At 40.2% G+C, this 21,354-nt stretch overlaps 2 protein-coding genes and 1 long non-coding RNA gene across 4 annotated transcripts; 2 read left to right on the forward strand and 1 right to left on the reverse strand.

Annotated features, from left to right (window-relative positions):
* Positions 1–2,760: 2,760 nt before the first annotated feature.
* Positions 2,761–10,568, forward strand: ctsd (cathepsin D). The gene is made up of 9 exons (XM_037247564.1): positions 2,761–2,933; positions 3,765–3,924; positions 4,767–4,890; positions 4,982–5,100; positions 5,177–5,376; positions 8,948–9,070; positions 9,331–9,475; positions 9,681–9,779; positions 10,076–10,568. The coding sequence occupies exons 1-9, from the start codon at positions 2,872–2,874 to the stop codon at positions 10,235–10,237; spliced, it is 1,194 nt and encodes a 397-aa protein (XP_037103459.1). The 5' UTR covers positions 2,761–2,871; the 3' UTR covers positions 10,238–10,568.
* A 431-nt stretch (positions 10,569–10,999) lies between these two features.
* cdhr5a (cadherin-related family member 5a) lies at positions 11,000–20,996 on the reverse strand. 2 transcript variants are annotated; one of them, XM_037247563.1, is made up of 15 exons: positions 20,817–20,996; positions 19,480–19,652; positions 19,346–19,408; positions 19,189–19,278; positions 19,017–19,103; positions 18,434–18,538; positions 18,169–18,354; positions 17,876–17,966; positions 17,208–17,305; positions 16,918–17,124; positions 16,508–16,621; positions 16,335–16,401; positions 15,888–16,048; positions 15,624–15,693; positions 12,034–12,156 (listed from the first exon to the last, which is right to left on the reverse strand). In XM_037247563.1, exons 1-14 carry the CDS (start codon positions 20,899–20,901, stop codon positions 15,625–15,627), a joined length of 1,596 nt encoding a protein of 531 aa, XP_037103458.1. In that variant the 5' UTR covers positions 20,902–20,996; the 3' UTR covers positions 12,034–12,156; position 15,624. The 2 variants fall into 2 exon arrangements, with proteins under 2 accessions (XP_037103457.1, XP_037103458.1); XM_037247562.1 differs by lacking the exon at positions 15,624–15,693 and having other exon boundaries at positions 11,000–12,156; positions 20,817–20,995.
* On the forward strand, positions 12,911–15,416 carry LOC119120566. Its single transcript, XR_005097542.1, has 2 exons — positions 12,911–13,151; positions 15,375–15,416. It is a non-coding gene; the product is annotated as an uncharacterized LOC119120566 (long non-coding RNA).
* Positions 20,997–21,354: the final 358 nt, after the last annotated feature.

Raw genomic sequence — 21,354 nt, forward strand, 5'->3', positions numbered from 1 at the left:
GCCCTCAGGTGGCCAAGCCGCGCACAACAAAATGAACAGCAAACGTGCACAAGGGACCTAAACTGTTTAATTTGGGGGGTTTAATTAGTTATAAAATTACAATATGTTTTCATAAAGTATACTATAGAGCAGTGGTCCCCAACCTTTTTTGCACCACGGACCGGTTACGTGTCAGAAATATTTTCGCGGACCGGCCTTTATATAAATAAATATATTTATATATTTATTATTTAAATATTTATATATATAAATAGGGCGCGGCTCGGTGGGGCACTGGGTAGCACGTCCGCCTCACAGGTAGGAGGGTGCGGGTTCAATTCCACCTCCGGCCCTCCCTGTGCGGAGTTTGCATGTTCTCCCCGGGCCCGCGTGGGTTTTCTCCGGGCACTCCGGTTTCCTCCCACATCCCAAAAACATGCTTGGTAGGCCGATTGAAGACTCCAGATTGTCCCTAGGTGTGAGTGCGAGTGCAAATGGTTGTTTGTCTCTGTGTGCCCTGCGATTGGCTGGCAACCGGTTCAGGGTGTCCCCCGCCTACTGCCCGATGACAGCTGGGATAGGCTCCAGCACGCCCGCGACCCCCGTGGGGACTAAGCGGTTCGGAAAATGGATGGATGGATATATAAATAGGATGAAATAAAATGATACGACTGGCATAAAAACAAATATAAACCACATAAAAATAAAACGTTGAATTAGTGGGAGCACCGAGCTCTTTTCTCAGAAATGAGCCATTCCCATCTAGGCGTAATCGGAGACAATGACACCCGAAGTGGTTAAGGTTTGTCTTTAAATGCAGGATGCTTGGTCTTTATGTGCCGAAGTAGGTTTGAAGGCTTCATTGCCTCGTTAGCTAGCCTTTTGCCACATATGCGGAGTGCACTTGGCGCGTCAGAGTCACCTGTGGCGATAAATCCATATTTTAAGTAGGACTCCAGAAATGTTCTTTTAAATGCAGCTTTCCTTTTCTTAGAAGTCGTAGCCTCTTCTTCTTCAGTGTCCTCATTGGATGTTTTTCCCTTTCCGAAGAAGCTTTCCAAACTTCTCTGTTTCTTGCTCATTTTTGCTTGCCTCGCGGGCTTGACTGTGGTGACATGTCACGTGACCGAGACGAGCGCCCTGTGTCAAGAGTCCTTATTTTTCAGATGCACCGACAGATGTAATTGGGAGAGATTCGCCAAATTTTTTATATTTTTCAAAATAAATTCTTACTCACTTTTGCTAGCTTTGCGGGCTCGACTGGGGAAACATGTCACGTGACCGGGACGAGCGTCTTAACCTGAATGAATTGATCGTCAATGAAAAAGGAAAAAAAAATTATTATTATTATTATTTTTTTTTCCTGTGCGGCTCCGCGGCCCGGTACCAAGTGACCCACGGACCGGTACCGGTCCGCGGCCCGGTGGTTGGGGACCACTGCTATAGAGAACAGTTTAGTGAATTAAAACAAAACGTTTTTGTTTTAGGAAGGCTGAGACAGATTCATGGCATTAAAAATCATTCATTTCATGTGGGAAAGAGGATTTGAGATGTTTTGAGTTACTAGCGTGGTCAAGGAAGGAATTAAACATATAAACTAACTCAAGGCGCCACTTTTAGCAGCAGGCATGCGTGTGCATCATCCCAATAACAGGTACCAACCAAACTGACATCGTCCCATGGTCCCAACCACCACTCGCTTACCCAATGAATGACATCATCATTCAAAGTTCCCCAGTAGTAACCAGCAATGACTCGGTTTCGAGTTGCTCTCATCCCACAGTGATTGCCCGTCCCCGGGTTATCGTGGCACTCTGCGAGGACACGTTGTTTTTCCTCCTCATTTAACACCACAAGCCGCACGTATCTTTTATTTGGTCCCGTGTAGAATAACCTGCCATCTAGAAAGTACAAAACTAGTGAACGACAAATAACCTTGCTAGACTACTTCACCAAAATACATGATTGCGATTGGTACCTTTAATTGTAAATTTAGACATGGCACGGCGCATTTCAGCGCGATCCCTTTTGGATACATCTGCATGAACTTCACCGGTAGCCATGTATTGCTGTAGGTTTTTGTAATACTCAAAATCTTTCATGTTGAACGTAAGCGTCCTTGTATTCGTTTGATCCCAGGTATGCGTGTGTGACAGTCTGCTCCACAAATGGTTGCAGATCCGGACGGTACGGCGATTCGGTTGGTAACAATGGCCGACAAACGGTGGCCGACAGCGGAACTGACGACATCAAGTCATTCAAAACGTTCATACAGCGCTTACTATTAACATTTATTTTAGCAAAAAATTTTTTTATTTATACTTACAGAAAAAAATACATATGTATCTTAAATTGTGAGTATAGTTTCTTTTAAAAACATACGCAAATAGTCCTTCCTCAAGTTAACCCGACGTAATGAAAATTACTAATAAAATATGAAGAGAATGTTAAATGTTTAAGATGAAAATTGTTCATGTTCTATTTACATTCCGTATAGTCCACAAAACCCTCTTAAGACAACTTTTTTTCTTTGCGCCCTATAAAAAAATAGAATCTAATTTCCCTATTTTTATTGACAGCGTAAACCCAACAGAGAGACAGAGTTTGCGCAAACCAGGTTAGCGATTGTTGGATTAAGGAGGTTTGCGGCATCATTTCACATTGTTGACTGCATCAACGATTTTTCACAACTGTACAATTTCCTCTGTATCAATGTTGCCTAATAAGGCGACGTTCACGTTTTTATTGAGTTGTGGATGTTCCCATTGTCATGTGGACCTTAAACGTTGCACCCGCGTCACATGACTCGTTCGTCTGATCGCTTATTGCTTACTAAAGCGTCAAAACGCTCAGTCATTGTATTTCTGATTTTGCGACTTTCAAACCGCTACGATGAAGAGTTTTTATCTGCTTCTATTGTCGACGTTAGCTCTGACGAGCGACGCGATTGTTAGGTAAGAAAATCAAGTTTGTTGACATCGACATTCGAAGTAGAGTAAAAAAAAAAGTCACTCGTTCAGATTAGCCTTGTGGTTAGCTATGGTTCTTCGAAACGCACAGGGGGCAAATGGGCATGTACTCCGTGATTTATTTATTCATTTAGATGTGGGAGGGGGCTATAAAAACTCTGTGAGTTGCGATGCATGAAAAAGAAGTATAGATTAAAGAGCCCGTGTTCTTGCAGTCAAAGAGCTCTTGTTGACTTATGTGCAGGGCAGGCTGTTATGATTCAGAAGGGTCTGCTCTGTGCGCATATCGATCGCTATAAATAAATGCACTTAACAATATCACAAAAAACAACACAAAATCCATGATAAATAAATGATAATAAAATATTCTATTACAGTACAGTTCCTTAGCATAATACGCAATACATGAGTAACTAACCGTGCTTTGCCACTCAGATCCGGATGGGAATTTGTAAGCAAGTCGTAATCTATCACTAACCTATTCTTGCACGTCAATGGTAACGTCACATTAACAGTAAATTATTGCATATAAATCACTTTTAAACTGTTAATATAAAATAGCCAAATGCGAAATAATAAGTACAGGCTTTTTTGACGGCTTATTCTCAACAATTTATAACCTCGAAATGTCATTGCATTGTCGTGTAGTAAACTATGTAAAGATAAGTGTTGTGGGTCAGTAGGTCATAATGTTACTTGAAAGCCTTTAAAAGTATTTACTGCGGCGCCTGCTTTCACAGATGGGTTTATTTTTATTCACATTTTAGTTTCCAGCTGTTTTGGTGCCAGACAGTTTTTTTTTGTCCTATGATGCAGAATTCCCTTGAAGAAATTCCGCTCCATCAGGCGAGAGTTGACCGACTCCGGGAAAAATGTAGAGGACCTGGTGGCGGCCGGCAAGCACTCCCTCAAGTACAACTTTGGCTTTCCCTCAAGTAGTGGACCCACTCCCGAGACCCTAAAGAACTACCTTGATGTAGGCATTCCTCTCATAAACACTTTTCCTTCATGCAATGTTTGCTAAAACTGAAGCTGTGGAAGCATCACAAGGAAAGGTGTTCCTTGTGTGAAAAAAATCTAAGCTATATATAATAATTATTGTCCTGCCTTTTTGGTCCCAACAGTAAAAGCTAAAATGGGTAAAGGTGTTGGTCACAGAAAGGGGAAGTTTTTGCACATGATCTGTCGACTCTGAGTAGTTTGTTCTGATTTCTTCACACTACTGTCTCTTAACTGTCCACATTCTCCATCACCTTAATCCTAATACATGTTACACTCAGCATTGTTATTTAACAAAAGAATGGTTGAGAACAGTCTCAACTGATTGAATGAATTGCCTAAACCTTTTAGCGATGACCTTTTGGATCAAAGATTTAAGCCCCATGGTGATATTCTTGTCAAAGACATCACAGTAGGGCTCTTTTATTATTTGAGAACCTATGAACTAACCAATATAGGAAGTGGAAGTTAGGATTTCTCACTTAGTTGACATAAAAATCACTATTTCGCAATGGCATTTTGAAATAACAGTCTGTCTGTCACATGAAACAGGCATTTGTGTCAATTAAGGCGTTTCTAGGAGAACATGACTTGGACTTTTTGAACTCTTAACAGTCATAGTTGCTAAGCCTGTCAGCATCTCATACTACTGAAGAGAATAGAACAGACTGACCTACATTTAGTGTTGGATTTGTTGGTAATCTTTCAAAGTACATTTCTAGCCAATTAGCCCGACAATGATTTCTATTTAGACCATTTCATCATACAAGCACCCGAGATTTTTCTGTGGTTTTATACTCAAGCGTATGTTGTCATCAGGCCCAGTATTACGGTGATATTGGCCTGGGCACCCCACCTCAGCCCTTCACCGTCGTCTTTGACACTGGTTCATCCAATTTGTGGGTTCCGTCCATCCACTGCTCCCTTCTTGACATCGCTTGCTGTAAGTCATTTTCGATATTATAAAATAGCAGCTCTTAGAGTCAGGCTATAAAGTCACATTCATTGACTTTTTTTTTTGTTATGTTTTGTAGTGCTTCACCACAAATATAACTCTGCCAAGTCCAGCACGTATGTGAAGAATGGCACCTCCTTTGCAATCCAGTACGGAAGCGGCAGTTTGTCGGGCTACCTCAGTCAGGACACGTGCATTGTAAGATTAACAGTAAATGATCCTTAAAAAAGAAAAAACTGAATCATTGCGTTTGTATGGTGATTCCATTTTCTAGATCGGAGACCTATCTGTGGAGAATCAGCTCTTTGGGGAAGCCATAAAGCAGCCCGGCGTGGCTTTTATTGCTGCCAAATTTGATGGGATCCTTGGCATGGCCTATCCACGCATCTCTGTGGATGCTGTGGCGCCAGTCTTTGATAACATCATGAGCCAGAAAAAGGTTGAGAAGAATGTGTTCTCCTTCTACCTTAACAGGTGAGAAACATAGTGGTGGTATTTTACTCAAGACATAGGGAACATAACCCTGTTAAAATGACTGTTTTCTCTCGTGCAAGAAATTATAATCAAATAAGGGAAAAAATGTTGCAGATTCATGTGAAATCAAACGCTACCAAGTTTCAGTTCTAAAGTGCGTCTTTTTAACTTGTGACTCGAGTGGGAGTGGAAGAGTTGGCCACGCACACCAGCGTGATGGTGTCTTCCACTCACATAGACTTACGAAAAGTACGTTACCGGGTAGGAAGCCAGCAAGATGCAGCCAATTATTTCTAAGGGTGTATTCAGACCAGAAAAGTCCTTTCGTCCGCTTGTTTTGTCCGGACCAAAAGAGGACTTCATTTTTTTCGTTTGGTGCGGTTCCTATTCAGACTGTAAATTTTGCAAGTGAAGTATACACATCCACGCTTGTGACGATCTGTGCTCCCATTTGTAATTTTTTTTTTTTTTTATTCGCAAGCATGTATAATTTTAAAGTATTAAATAAGTTAAGTTATAAGTTATGGATAGACAGCATTTCTGAACAAGCGCTTGTTTATTTTTTAAATTGCTTCATAATATTTGTTGCAAAACATTATACAATGACAATCATATTCAACAATTAAGAAATTCAAATTATGTCCAGGCTGTGTCTTGTCAATCGTGCATTTATCTGATGTAAGTGACCGGCTCTCCGTTTAAAGGGTAAAATTCTGTACTTTAGCCCCTCTGCGGTAACGCAGTCTGTAGGGGAGACGAGAATTGATTTAAGCCGGTACGGAAAGAAGATTCGTTCCGAGTCTAACCGCTGTTCAGATAACTAATCTATTGTTAGATTAATTCCGTCAATTCCTAATCTATTGTTAGATTAATTCCGTCAATTCCGTACGCCAGTCCCGCTGAAATCAAAGAAACCGAGGGTTGAGTAACTACTTTGTCGAGACCCAGGATCTCCTCGATCGCGGCCGTTTCAGCGGCTCTCCTTTCCTATTAAGATTGTTGCTTTTGTTATCCGCTCGGAATAGTTTAGCTGTCTTTGTTAAGACCGCGGGAACTCGTTTATTTTCACTAACGTACACTCACACTAGCTGAGCTTAAGTTAACAGTTTCGAACCAGATTCTGACACTCCCTGATGTCGAGGATGAAAGCTGTCTTCATTTAAAAAAGAACTGGACGGTTTAAAGTATCACTATGATAGAGAAACAAAAGAGATTTAAAGCATAAAAGATCAAAATAATCATTAATCAAAATTAAATGATTATAAAGTAGAAATTTAATGAATAAGCAAGAAAGAGAATTACAAGTTTCAATTGTTCGAACAACTAACAATAATTTCCACTCACCATTCTCAATAGAGCAAAAATTATTCAGTCTCGAAGTTCTCTCGATTGAAAACTCAAAAATATAGTAAAAAAGGGTAAGAGGCTAGAGGTCTAAAATGCTGTTTGGTGGAAAAGTCGAGTGATCAGTTCTCCTTGTTCCAAAATCCGAATTCTGTTTAAAAGAACAGGCTGGCCTAAAGAATGGAGATGACGCCGCCCTAAAAATGGCTCCTCTCTCCTGCACCGAAGTCTGCATCTCCTAGCCTGTCTTTGAGCTTAAAATTTTACTAAGTCCATTTTGAAGATAGTATAAATTCATCTTAACGGACCTTGGGTTAATCTCAGAAAGAATGAAATCTATCTTTGTCTAATCAGCGTTCTCGACCCACGGCAGTAGCCGCAGGGGCATACCCCTGACGGGGAGAGCCCACAGGGCGAGAGAGAGCGATGCTCTTTGTCCGAACGAACCTTTTATACCAGTCCAGTTCGTGGGTACTATGCCTGCTTGGTCACGTACCAGTTTTTTTCCATGACGTCATACATTGGCCTCAGATGACCCAAATGCTTCCAGAATAGACTGCACCTGCATCTCGGCCGGTCTCAACCGGATTCAACCAGATGAGGTGACCATGTTCTCACGGAAGTAACAATTTTCTCAGGGATGCTTCATCCTGTTTCCCACTTCCTAATCTTGTCAACTGTCCGTCAACGTTACATTTGCAAATGTTTTTTCTCTGACTTGTGTTCCATCAAACAGCATTTTGTTTAGGCTTCAACTGGATGAACGTGACCGAGGTCACGCTCATATGTGGGATCTCAGTCTTCCACCACTTGGTATCACCATTAACCCTTTCCGCCTCCTTGTCTTCGCTCACATTTAAACATTCATGTGTAAATGGAACATCAATATTACATACATGTTTGATACTGATCAAACATCGTGACAATAATAACACATACTTTCACAATAGTCAATTTAACACATAATCATAACTATGATCGTGGATTCTCTTAGTTAGCAGGTTAAAACACTCAAGCATCTTCAAAACGTATTTTAACAAGCTGGTGACCTCTAGGTCAAGCTCAAGCGTGGGATTGCAGTCTTCCACCCACGGTATCACTTGCAAAGCAGAATGAAATAAAGTATATTGCAGTTGACTCTAACTGTGATTAACATGTCTCATTCTCATTAGCTAACGATGAGCATGGGCTTCCCGAGTTAGCAAATTAAAATATTCAAGCAGTTTCAAAGTATATTATAGCAAAACAAAATAATATAACATACTCCAAAATTGTGTGTTGCTGTGCCTCAGAACAAGTTTTCATCTAATCGATGACTTTTTAAACTATTAATTTACTATGTTAGGTCAATCTGACTTTGGCACCATCTTCTGGTGAAATTTGGAACAGGAATGGAGGTTTACTGGTTCAACCAACAAATTCCCCTTTACCTATTTAACAATAGTTAATTTTGAAGAACTAACTTTTAAGTAACCCCTACTCAGGCCCCCTTCTTCAGGTCTTCCATGTCAAGCTTTGAAATTTGGAATTTCACCTTAGCCAAATCCAATACACACTCATGCACCATCTTTTACCATCCTATCCACCATGTAACTCGACAGTCTTTATTGTTTTTTTTGTTTTTTTAAAAATAATAATAATACATTTTATTTATAAGGCGCCTTTCAAGGCACTCAAGGTCGCCGTACAGACATAAAGTAGCCTAAAAAATTACCGGAGATAAGATTTAAGTCACCTATTTGTCCACAATGACAGATATCATCACATTTTGAGCTGCACTAATACTGGGGATTTATGATGAACATTTCTGACAATTGTCTACTACATTTCGTGATGTCCTTTCTCTTGACAGGACTACTCCCAAACAGGCTAATTTCAACAAGGGCTAAAAAATAGTATAGTGTGATTATAATTATTAATCTTTTGTGTGTCATGAAGAATCCAAATGAAAGCCTTTTTCTTAAGGAATGTGTGGTGAACAAAAACACATACAAAACAAGTATTTTTAAAAATATGTTTTATTTATGACTTGGGCTAAATGGTTGTAAATTTTCTTGCACCCGGCTCAAGTCTTGTCTTGAAGCCACATGGCCATCAAGTCTGTAGAGTTAACTTGTTTATTATGTGTGACATAATCCTCGTTGTAATCGTTGACCTAAATAGTACTAATAATGACTGCGAGGCCTACAAGAAGGTGTTTGTTTATTTACATCTTTCTCTGCTTTAGGAACCCTGACACTCAGCCCGGTGGTGAGCTGCTGCTGGGAGGGACAGACCCTAAATACTACACTGGTGAATTCAACTATGTCAACGTCACCCGCCAAGCGTACTGGCAGATCCACATGGACTCGTGAGTTCTCTTATGGGGAAAGTTGTTTTGCTTTCAGCAGATTAATGTGACTTATTGGAAGGTAGTGTAATGGTCAATAACTGTAAAGTCTAATCACTGCTGTGATCTCACGAAGCAGAGTAAATAATTTAATTACTCGGGTTATTTATTGGGTGGCACTGTGGCAAGTTCTCCCCGTGCTTGCATGGGCTTCATCCCCTATGTCAGTTTGCTTCATTGTAGACTTTGTTGGATGTTACTTACTAATGTGTGCATTTCAGCTTGCAAGTGGGCAGCCAGCTGAGTTTATGCAAAAGTGGCTGTGAAGCTATCGTGGACACCGGCACGTCTCTGATCACTGGCCCCGCTGCGGAGGTCAGAGCACTGCAGAAAGCCATCGGAGCCACTCCGCTCATCCAGGGAGAGGTGAGATTGAAGCTCAGGCCTCACTCGTCCTTTGAATTTTAAATCCATCCAATTCATATTCTGAGTGATAAATTCCAGTCATTTTGTGAAATTTAATTTCCAAGTATGATTATGAAATCGTGATGTACAAATGTCAGTCTATATTTTAACACAGATGAGCTGGTTTGTGCTTGAAAAGTGTAAAGCTTCTCTATTTCTGTTTCAGTACATGATCAACTGTGATAAGATCCCTTCACTGCCTGTCATCACTTTCAATGTGGGTGGCCAGTCTTACAAGCTGACTGGAGACCAATATGTCCTCAAGGTGAGAACCTGTGCATGTGCCTTTGTTGTCCAGCAGGGGGCAACAGAGATATGCTCTACTGAGCAACAACAATAAAACACTGAATAAGGGTTACATCACCAAAAAACCAACAGTTATAGCCTTTGTTTCATTTGACCAAGTCATGAGGGGGCAGCTTTGTTATTCAGAGAGATTACACTTGTTTTGTTTTTCTCGTTCCTGTTACAAGCTCTCTGCCAACTTTTAGATTCTGGCGTATTCATTTTAAAATACCAAAACATAAGCACACCCTGACTGTGCCACTTTCTAAATTGCAGGAGAGCCAAGGTGGAAAGACCATTTGTCTGAGTGGCTTCATGGGTCTGGACATCCCTCCCCCAGCAGGTCCCCTGTGGATTCTGGGAGACGTCTTCATCGGCCAGTACTACACCGTGTTTGATCGAGAGAACAACAGGGTTGGCTTTGCTAAATCCAAATAAGAATCAAATATATGCAGAGCAGTACAGTGTTAAAAAAATAAATCACACAACGGCATTTTTCTGGGCTACACAACTTTTGCTGCTTCGCAATCAAACTAATTAGCAATAGATTTTGTGTAGAGCTGACATGCACTCCACGGAAGAAGATTTCAGACTGGTTTTAGAGGTACTGCATGCAGCTAAAGGAGGTGGACGTGTTTGAGCTGGTTTTCCATTTTCATCAGGGACTTGTTTTAAACAAATTTTAATATAAGGTGAGCTTTGACTACTGACTGATGTACCTATTTTGCAATTGGCCTTAATGCCTCAATAAACACAATTAAAATTGTCATGAGGGTACAGTTCTTTCTGTTAAAGTCATTTCAGAGGTTTTTCATATAGTCAGTGTCTTGTTGGCCTACAAGAGGACAGTTCTCTTGTGAAAGTTATTTCAGAATTTTTGTATGTAGTCCGTTCCGTGTCTTGTTGGGCTACAATTCCGCCCTGCAGGGGATTGTTGAAGATCTAAAAACAAAAAAAAACATTCAATTGAATGGTTTAATACCAAATGTGAACACCAGGAGTGTTTCAAGCTTCTTGATTAATTCAGAATGTTATTAGATTCGACTGCATTGCATGATGCAAAACAATTTGGACCAAGGTGATATTTTGTCTAAAAAAACGCCATTATATTTTATTCCTAATGTGTTCACAGCAATGTTCAAATGCGCAGAAACAAACATGTACTCCAGAGAATTAGTTGACGAGCATTAGTAGAAAAGCTATTTTTAAGGTTTCTTGATTTTTTTATTTATTAAAATCCTACAGATATTTAGAAGTCTGGTTCCATTTCCATTACCTCAAAGCTACATAGTGAATTAATAATAAAACAAACACACAATGTAGCAACAGTATGTTCTCTGGGGTGTGTTCACTGACACACTTGAATACATTTGTGAATTTCAGTCATAAAAGCTGTCATATTTGTTAAGATAAAAAAAAAAAAACACTGCAATTGTGCACATTTTCAATATTTGTAATGCAGCAGTAACTACTCTCTAAAACTGCATGTATTATAGGAAAGACTTTTTTTTTCCTGATTGTCTTTTTCATTTTGCTCCATCATATTGACTGATGTTGCAGTTTAGTTTACTTGGCAAATGTTAAAACCTATCCAACTCGTCACAAGACTGACATTTGAGCTTTAAAGTATAATCTTGAGTCATCATCATAAGAAAGAACGATATTTGAGCAGCTTGTGCTAATCAAACCAATATTTTATATCCACATGTTGAGTCTTCATGGACTGGACTGTTCAGACCTTGGCTGCAGACAGTATCCAAAAGTAATACTGACTTGAGCCGGACGTCCTGTCAGCCATCCCGCTTGTTTGTTTCCTTCTCCTGATCCGATGCGGCGCTACCATTGTCCTGTTCTGCTCTAGGCTCCGTGCTGTGGTTTTCCTGCCCATCATTAGATTTTTTGTCTTTGACTACTCCCTCCATCACCAACTCCCCTTCCAGCTCCTCCTGCGTCTCCTCCTCCACCCGGCCCACCGTGTCCGGGATAATCTCCACCTCAATGTCTGAGGAGTCCTCGATCTCCTTGAACCATACAGTTTTCTGCCCCTCCTTCCTCCTCTGCTTGGCCAGCATGGCCCTTGAGCTGTAATCATCTCCATCTCCTCTCCCTCTCCTGGAGGGTCTTACTGAGGGACTCCCTTTGGGGGCATGGTTAGTAAAGACACCGCAGGAGGAACAGTGGCGGTTGCGTCTCCCCAATGGCATGACTTGGCCCCCGGGGAAGGTGCTCCGCCTGGGAAGGGCCTTCCTCCAGCGGCCACGGCTTCCGTCAGCCTCATTCTGGAAGCCATCATTGGTGTACTGCAGGGAGTCTCTGCGGCCCCTGTTTGGCTGCTCAGACTTCAGACAGTCCAAGCACTAGAACCAGTGCAGAGATTAGAAAGTAATGTAATTATGGCTTCAGAAACTTTCTGTTCATTCACTGTATAAAGATGGTGTCATCATGTTAGCATATTTCAACAAATTCGTGGTGTGTGCTTCTTGATGAAATTTTATAGGGAATGTGATTTTTCTTTAATAACTACATAAAAGCACTTCTTCAATATCTGGCTTAGGAATATAATGAAATACATCTGGCCAATAATGACAGAATTAATAACTGTAGTAGCAATAATCATACAATCAGTTGCTATCGGTGCGTGCCTTTTCTGTTTCCATGAAAAGCCTCTTTACATTTTAAAGTAAATAACATCCTTATAAAAATTAAAATTGTGGTCTACCTTCTAATATGAATAACTAATGGCTGTAAAAAAGGTTTTAACAATTATGGGGGGAGGGGGCATATATAATGTATATATAAATAATGTTCCAAATTTTCTGTTTTGAAGAGACGTTTGCTGTTTGTGTATTTCACTGTCAACAAGAAATCCAAAGAATTTGCTTGAACAAACGGAAACATGAACTACCGTATTGGCCCGGATATAAGATGGTGTTTTTTGCATTGAAATAAGACTGAAAAAGTGGAGGTCGTCTTACGTTCGAGGTCTAGACATTATACCCATTCACAACGCTAGATGGCGCCAGATATCTTTAAAGCGAATGCTGAACTTAACTCAAAGCGAACCCCTGTCACGAAGAATAAAAATAAAAATAGCGGTAGCACGAAGAAGAAAAATAAAAAATAGCGGTAAGAAAGAAAAGAGAAGAAAATAAGAGAAGAGATAACAGAAAATGGAGAAACTGTTAGAAAGGTTCATATGTTGAAGTTAAAATGTTGGACAGTTATGTCACCGCGCCTTAAGTCTCGCGTGAGTTACATCAGCGTATCGCTGGAGCTTGTGCGCAGAGGTAAGTTAAAAGTTGCTGGTATCAACTGAGTGTGTTGCTGTGATTGTGTGCGTCTTTGACACAAAGTGAGTACCGTATTTTCCGCCCTAAAAGGCGCTCCTAAAAACCTAAAATTTTCTCAAAAGCCGACAGTGCGCCTTATAGGCCAGTGCGCCTTATATATGGATCAACTGATGAATTTGTTGATCCATACTGGTTGTACACAGTGCTCTGCCAAAATGTTTCAGTACGTTTTAGTACGACTAGTAAATTACAAGGTCGCATCGCTTCCCAGCATTACGGCAACTGTAGTCAGGGGGCGTCACCGAATAGCTGTTGTACCCGCGAGGCTATTTCATGTCAAAATAGGCTGCTCTGTTAATGTTTCGAGTAAATCTACTGATCGATATGGAAGGGAAACATAGGTAAGTAGTACCAATGCGTTAGATCGAACTTTAGTCAGTTCCGATCATTTTATAGGAGATCGTTTGAGAAACGCGATTGTTTACACTTTGCTGAGGCTCATGGGAGATTGCGAGCTGAGGCTCGTGAGACTTTGCGGATGGCTAATGCTATTGCGATAGCTGCTATACGTACCAGGCTATTTCATGTCAAAATAGGCTGCTCTGTTAATGTTTCGAGTAAATCTACGGATCGATATGGAAGGGAAACATAGGTAAGTAGTACCAATGCGTTAGATCGAACTTTAGTCAGTTCCGATCATTTTATAGGAGATCGTTTGAGAAACGCGATTGTTTACACTTTGCTGAGGCTCATGGGAGATTGCGAGCTGAGGCTCGTGAGACTTTGCGGATGGCTAATGCTATTGCGATAGCTGCTATACGTACCAGGCTATTTCATGTCAAAATAGGCTGCTCTGTTAATGTTTCGAGTAAATCTACGGATCGATATGGAAGGGAAACATAGGTAAGTAGTACCAATGCGTTAGATCGAACTTTAGTCAGTTCCGATCATTTTATAGGAGATCGTTTGAGAAACGCGATTGTTTACACTTTGCTGAGGCTCATGGGAGATTGCGAACTGAGGCTCGTGAGACTTTGCGGATGGCTAATGCTATTGCGATAGCTGCTATACGTACCAGGCTATTTCATGTCAAAATAGGCTGCTCTGTTAATGTTTCGAGTAAATCTACGGATCGATATGGAAGGGAAACATAGGTAAGTAGTACCAATGCGTTAGATCGAACTTTAGTCAGTTCCGAACATTTTATAGGAGATCGTTTGAGAAACGCGATTGTTTACACTTTGCTGAGGCTCATGGGAGATTGCGAGCTGAGGCTCGTGAGACTTTGCGGATGGCTAATGCTATTGCGATAGCTGCTATACGTACCAGGCTATTTCATGTCAAAATAGGCTGCTCTGTTAATGTTTCGAGTAAATCTACGGATCGATATGGAAGGGAAACATAGGTAAGTAGTACCAATGCGTTAGATCGAACTTTAGTCAGTTCTGATCATTTTATAGGAGATCGTTTGAGAAACGCGATTGTTTACAGAGGGCTCGTTGGTTATTGGCTAGTGGATGCATACCGCAACCCTAGTCAACCTCAGTTTGATGCAGTATAGCTTCTATTTTATGCGCCTTATAATCCGGTGCGCCTTATATATGGACAAAGTTTTAAAATGGGCCGTTCATTGAAGGTGCGCCTTATAACCCGGTGCGCCTTTTAGGGCGGAAAATACGGTATATACATTTCATTGTCACTACTGTCAACTGTTGTGCTGTTTGTCTGAACGTTGCCAGCAAATATATTTTGTTGTTTCAATGACTTATTTTTGGTGTGTTGCTGAGAGTATTTCATTTATGGTTATTTAGTATAGCGGAACCGTTACACGCAGTTAGTTATGTAATGTGTGCCGTCTACTCGTGTTGTGTGACGTCAGAAGTTGAGCATTGACTTACGTGCTGTATTTCTGTCTTTTGCAGAACCACACACACACACACACACACACACACACACACACACACACACACACACACACACACGCACCACAAACCACACACACCCTTCACACACTTCACACAAGAATCACACATACAAGAATCACATTCACACACCCAAAGACTCACCCATGTACACTACACACACCTGCTCTCACATCCTTACGACCAAAGATGTGCCTATACCCTTTTGCCAGTTTGCCTCTATGCCCCTATGAGCCACAGTGCCTGTTACTTTTTTGCCAAAGTTCAGTCAAGCAATCAAAATTGAACCATGTCTTCCCTCCTGTGTTCTAACCGACCCCCGGGGGCGAAAAGAGCATAACCATCCGAGCCAACCCCCTACAGTCCTTAGGCTCCCCAACAGAAACAGTAGGTTTATTTACATTTCAAAAACCAGAAGCCATTCATTTACAAATATGATTGCACTTTAGTTTACATATTTAAATGTTCAGATATTAAGATGTGATAGACAGTTTTTGTATGATTTGAATGAGGCAAAATAACATGCTTTTTCTCTTGAATATATTGTTATAATCATTTGTTTCAGATGTAATTGCCATTCAGACATTCTTCAGACAAGTTGCAAGGTCCTACCTTAGTAGCTTTTTCTGACAGTTTCGGCAGTAACTTCCGCCTTCATCAGAGAGTGTACTGTAATTATTTTCTGTATAAAAATTAAATTTGGTGTTCAAAAAGTATTTTTTCAAACTTGAGTCTTGAAAAAGAGGGGGTCGTCTTATAATCAGGGTCGTCTTATATTCGGGCCAATACGGTGAATATATATAATATGCATGTGTGTTCTGTCATTAATGTATGTATTTCTTTACTATATGAGCGTTTACAGCTAGAAACACTGACCTCACATATTTTATCACCGCTGGAGTGCCCCTTCCATAGACGGGAAATCAAGAAGCCAATCACAATAAGGCAGAGGACCAGCAAAGCCGCCATAACCAGCCCGAGGAGTGCCATGTCACCCGCACGATAGCCAACATTTGAAGGGGACGGCATGGCATCAGCTGCAGAGATTATGACAAGTATATGTAAAAATCAAGTCTGCATGTACATCCATTTTATTCACCATTTTTTAAAATGCTCAAATCATAAAATGTTTGCCTTCAAGTCCGCAGGTGCTAAGGCAATTTACGTAAGCAATTGTAGTACTGTATTTTACATGTTAGCAGAGGCTGTCTGGATACTTTCTAATTGTATTTTATTCCCCTCTATTGCCTACATATTCAAGTCCTTGTCAGATTTCTCGTGACTGTGAATTAGAGGCGGTAGACTGTAAAGTGATTCTCCTACCAGGTATAACCTGAACAGAGAGGGCGGCTGTACCAAATTCTCCTGTTGTTGTGTCCACTGCTCTAAGCTGATTTTAGGGGAGGGGTGGGGAGAGAGGGGATAAACCACCAACAATTTAGAAGTCAAAATATGTTGGCATTTATTGTTGCTGTGCTTGTTACCTTGATGCTCACCTGTAAAACAAACGACTCCGTTTTGACAACTCTCTTCAGAACCACAAAACCATCTGAGGTCACATTGACGTAACTGCTGTACTGCACCTCATATTTTACATCTGGATTCACACCCTGAAATACAAGAAACCATTTCACAAGTCAAATGTTACTGTATTTCAATACAGTTAAGAGCAGGGTCATTTCAGATAGTATCAAACGGATTTGGTCGGTTGAGGAGCCTCAGGGCAGGCTGGTGTCGATGTTATGGTAACAGCAGAAATATTCAACATCAAGTCATTGTTTTGTATTTTATCAAGTGTTTCTAAATAGTCTTGGGCTAATTCGCTAAAAGTATTGAAAATAATAGTCAATTAAAACCAAAACTTGCCACCTAATGGCCTGCCCTCCATCAAAAGTGAAGAACTTACACCGGCAAAGTCTTCATCTCGCGCTCGGACCCTAAAGGGTCTGTTGCTACTGCGGTCTCTGAGGATCATGCTCTCAGGTATAGAATTGCTGTAAATAAAGCCCTCGTAACGCTCCTTTTCAAACTGTGGAGGGTTTCTGCTCTTCTTGGTTACATCAAAGGTCACCTGTGTCACAGCAAACTGATCCCTGTTGGTCACTTGTGATGCCTGAGTGCATTGGAATTGGAAACAAATAAAAAAAATGTGAATAACAAAATGGAAAACAACAGTCCAGTGTGATGTTGTGTTACCATAACTGTGAGTGTTATCGGGCCCACAATATCGGCAGCTTTCGTCATGCTGATATTTCCTGTATCTTCATCTATCTGGAATAGATTTCCATCATTCCCTGCATTGGCGAGAAAATGTAAATAATTTATAAAGGTTTAATCCACCTTGAGTATCAACTAAAGCCTTTATAAACAAAAAACGTTGTGTCGGTATGACTTCATGACGAACTGTCTTTTGGGATATTTGCAATAATGAGGAAGGAGGAGGCAGTCGTGGCCTAACGTGCACCATGGTCTTCATCTCTATGCACTCTGCAATTTTTTATAGATATAAAATAAGCACATCTTCATTTCAGTCAAAGGTATTTTGTTTTGGAAAGTTCAAAATCCAAACAAACACATAAAGTGTTGTTTTGTACCACACTTATGACTGACCTGCCTGGAACTAGTACAAAATAGTGAGATCAAAAATACAGATCAACTGTGTGAACATTATAACATAATAGATCCATAAAAGCATTTCCCCTGATTCTCCGTCTCAAAAAGAATTGCAATTTTGAGTGACTTCAATTTCTAGTATATTAGTAAGATTTATTCGATCAATGGTACTCTATCAAGAATTTATGTCTAAAGCGTAAGAGGTGGTGGCCCTATATCAGAAAACATCAATAAATCAATCAAATGAGTACCTCTTAAAATCCGGTAGCTGATCTGTTCACTCCTGTTCTTGTCTCCATCTTTTGCAAAAACTGGGCCTGGTTCCAGCGTCAGCGGGCCTTCCTGTGGATTCAAATCATGCTCTCATTCTATAGCGAGTCTTTGTTTTAATTGCCCTCCGTGTGTCTGCATCAAATTAATCAAAGTACAACATCATTCCCAACAGACTGTGAAAACAAGGTGATAGATGCATGTGTGAAAGTACCTTTGCACCTTTTATATTTGGAGGCTTTGAAAGTACTATATCATCATGGTGTGGACTCACCTCCTTCTCAGTCAGATTGACTTTGCCTCTATAACCAGTGCTCACACACAATTTGGCAAGCCCTAAATTAGTCCTTAAGCAAGGCTGAAACCAGGGCGGACGGTTGTCTACATCCTTTATATGCACTGTGATGGTGGCCACGGATGTGAAGAAGGGCTCATTGGAGGCTGACCCATTAAATGTGTCCTGTAAGTTTTTTTGACAACAAAGATTACTTGAGCTACAAGTCTCGGAAGTTGTGCTGGGAGACTTCACTGTAGCCTACCTGTACGTGTAAAATCAATGAGATTTTCTGAACAACATCGTAGTCTATAACACTTTTCACAAGTAATTTTGGAGTGTTGATGTTCTCCAGCCGAAAGTATTTGTCCTAATGTAACAGACAGAGTAATGAACATTGGGTTAAGACCAAAGGGGCATAGAGAAGTGGTCACGACATGACCATATACAGTGATCCCTCGCTACTTCGCGTTTCGTTTATCGCGGCTTCACTACATCGCGGATTTTTTTTTCCAAATTAAAAAAACATTTAAAAGTCAAAATAAAATTTCTAAATTGAGGAAAAATGTGTCTAACCTTTAGGACAATGTAGTATTGCTCCAAATGTTCGTTTACTTTCCTTTAAAAGTCAGTTTTCGCGTGTTAGCACGATCGCGAATTAGCATCTTTCTGCTAACTCGTTAGCCTGCCCAGTACTTCTTGTTGGTGACCGTACTTCGCGGATTTCACTTATCGCAGGTGGTTTTTGGAACCAATTATCCGCGATAAACGAGGGATTACTGTACAACATTACTGTCACTGCTTGTCATGATCATGAAAATTCTACTTCAGTTTCTAAATAGTCTTACCATGGTAGATTCTAAGCGATAAAATAGTGGTTCAGAATCAGCATCAGTGGCTTCTATCAGTCCAACACTGGAATTGACAGGTGTTAGCTGGGGAAGTCAAAAAGTCCAAAATTCACAGTCATATCCAACGGGAGATGAATGAATGATAAGTTAAGAAAGTCCAACGGCTCACCTCATTTACTTCCAGTACGTAGTTATTCTGAGCAAAGTTTGGGGGGTTATCGTTTATATTTTCCACCAGTACTTCCACAGACTCATTGACCTTTAATAGTACAAAATGATGATTCATTTATGAAGTGTGTCAGTTTATTACATGATATTGTACTCACAGATTTGGAGCCTGGTCTGCTGCATTGTACCCACACCACCAGAGCTGCTCTGCTGGGCAAAGCCTAGCAAACATTCATCCATTGTAATATGATGTAAGTTTGAAAAATGCAAACTGCAACCCTCAATCGATTACCTCATAATCCAGTTCTTTTTTCACCATCAGGGCTTTGCCTTTCAGGTAAAACTTTTCTTCAGGGTTCACCACAACATTCAGTGTTACGTCACTACCAGAGCTTATTTTTACAACTTGGAGGTCAGCGGTGCTGTTCTCCGGGACAGACACAGGACCAGCGGGCACTGTACAAACTGAGAGAAGTGTGAAAAATCAATCAAGGCCTTGTGACGCCATTATTAATTTGGAGTTATATTAATTAGGTTAGTTAATATTGTTGCTAATGCTACTTCTACAGTATAATATGTACGTATATGAGACAAAATAATAAAAATATCTATTGTCCAAATAGTTCTCGATATAACTGAAATATCCTATAAACCAATACTATAATGTAATATTACATTTAAGATAAATACAGATACTTCTACAGTATAATATGTACGTATATAAGACAAAATAATAAAAATATCTATTGTCCAAATAGTTCTCGATAGAACTGAAATATCCTATAAACCAATACTATAATGTAATATTACATTTAAGATAAATACAGATACTTCTACAGTGTAATATGTACGTATATAAGACAAAATAATAAAAATATCTATTGTCCAAATAGTTCTCGATAGAACTGAAATATCCTATAAACCAATACTATAATGTAATATTACATTTAAGATAAATACAGATACTTCTACAGTGTAATATGTACGTATATAAGACAAAATAATAAAAATATCTATTGTCCAAATAGTTCTCGATATAACTGAAATATCCTATTAACCAATACTATTATGTAATATTACATTTAAGATAAAGTAATAATACCACTCCACTGCATGCTGAAGGTTCTAAAACTTAACTAAAAACATTGTGGCCTAAACATACTGTAGTTCCCAAAACAAAGAGGGTTGCATTCTTTGTTAGATTTTACAGTGATACAAGAAAGTTGTAAATATGAACTTACAACTTTTACCATAAAGCAAAAATATGTCTTTGTAAACTTCCATATCTACTGTTTTCCAACTTACAGAACAAGACCAAAAGTTATGACTTGGACACTCAAACGATGTGTTTCTTCTTGCTAGTTTTGAACAGTCAAACTTGGACTTTTGACCGAATTTAGTAAAATGCAGGTCATATACATTTCTACAATGAAACTGTTTGAGAAAAAAAATGGGTTTTCCCATTTTTGTGCTTGGTTAATGACTTTTCAGATGCCTGTAAGGCAAATAGGATTGGCAGCACTGCAAAAACTACAAACACTGACTCTCTGTCTCAGCAGCCTGATCAACATCCTCCTGCAGTCAGCAGCAACAGATGAAGTCCTCAGTAGAGATAAGAGCACTACTTACGTCTTTGAGTGGAACCAAACGTACAAAAACAAAGGGTGATGATGATGATGACGGTCACAGGTTGGCGTTTCCATTTTTGATCCATGTCCTGATTTGTGGGGGACTAACAGAATGAAGACACAGGGAGGATGAGGAGCCCGTGGTACCAGCTGGTACTCCACATAATGCTCTGTCTGTGCTGCCTTGCGAGTGGGAGTCAACTACAGTTGCGACATTTGTGACTTCATCTTACGGGCGCATATCGCATTAAGCGGATACCAGCAGAGGCCTGACAGCCTCCCACAGAAATACTTGCATCTGTTTTAACTGCTCTGTTTGCAATGGCAGTCCCGATGCATTCAGGGAAATCAACAAGAGGAATGTTAACAGTGGGGAACATTTCTTCTTGCTTCCTCAAGGTGCAATTTGAAGGCAGGTACAGGTCTCAGCAGGGCTTCACTGCATTTATTAACCCACAGGTGTCAAAGTCAAGGCCCGGGGGCCAGATACGGCCTGCCACATCATTTTATGTGGCCCGCGAAGACAAATTGCGCATCAA

The sequence above is a fragment of the Syngnathus acus genome, chromosome 3 (genome assembly GCF_901709675.1).
Source record: "Syngnathus acus chromosome 3, fSynAcu1.2, whole genome shotgun sequence".
NCBI classification, from domain to species: Eukaryota; Metazoa; Chordata; class Actinopteri; order Syngnathiformes; family Syngnathidae; genus Syngnathus; species Syngnathus acus.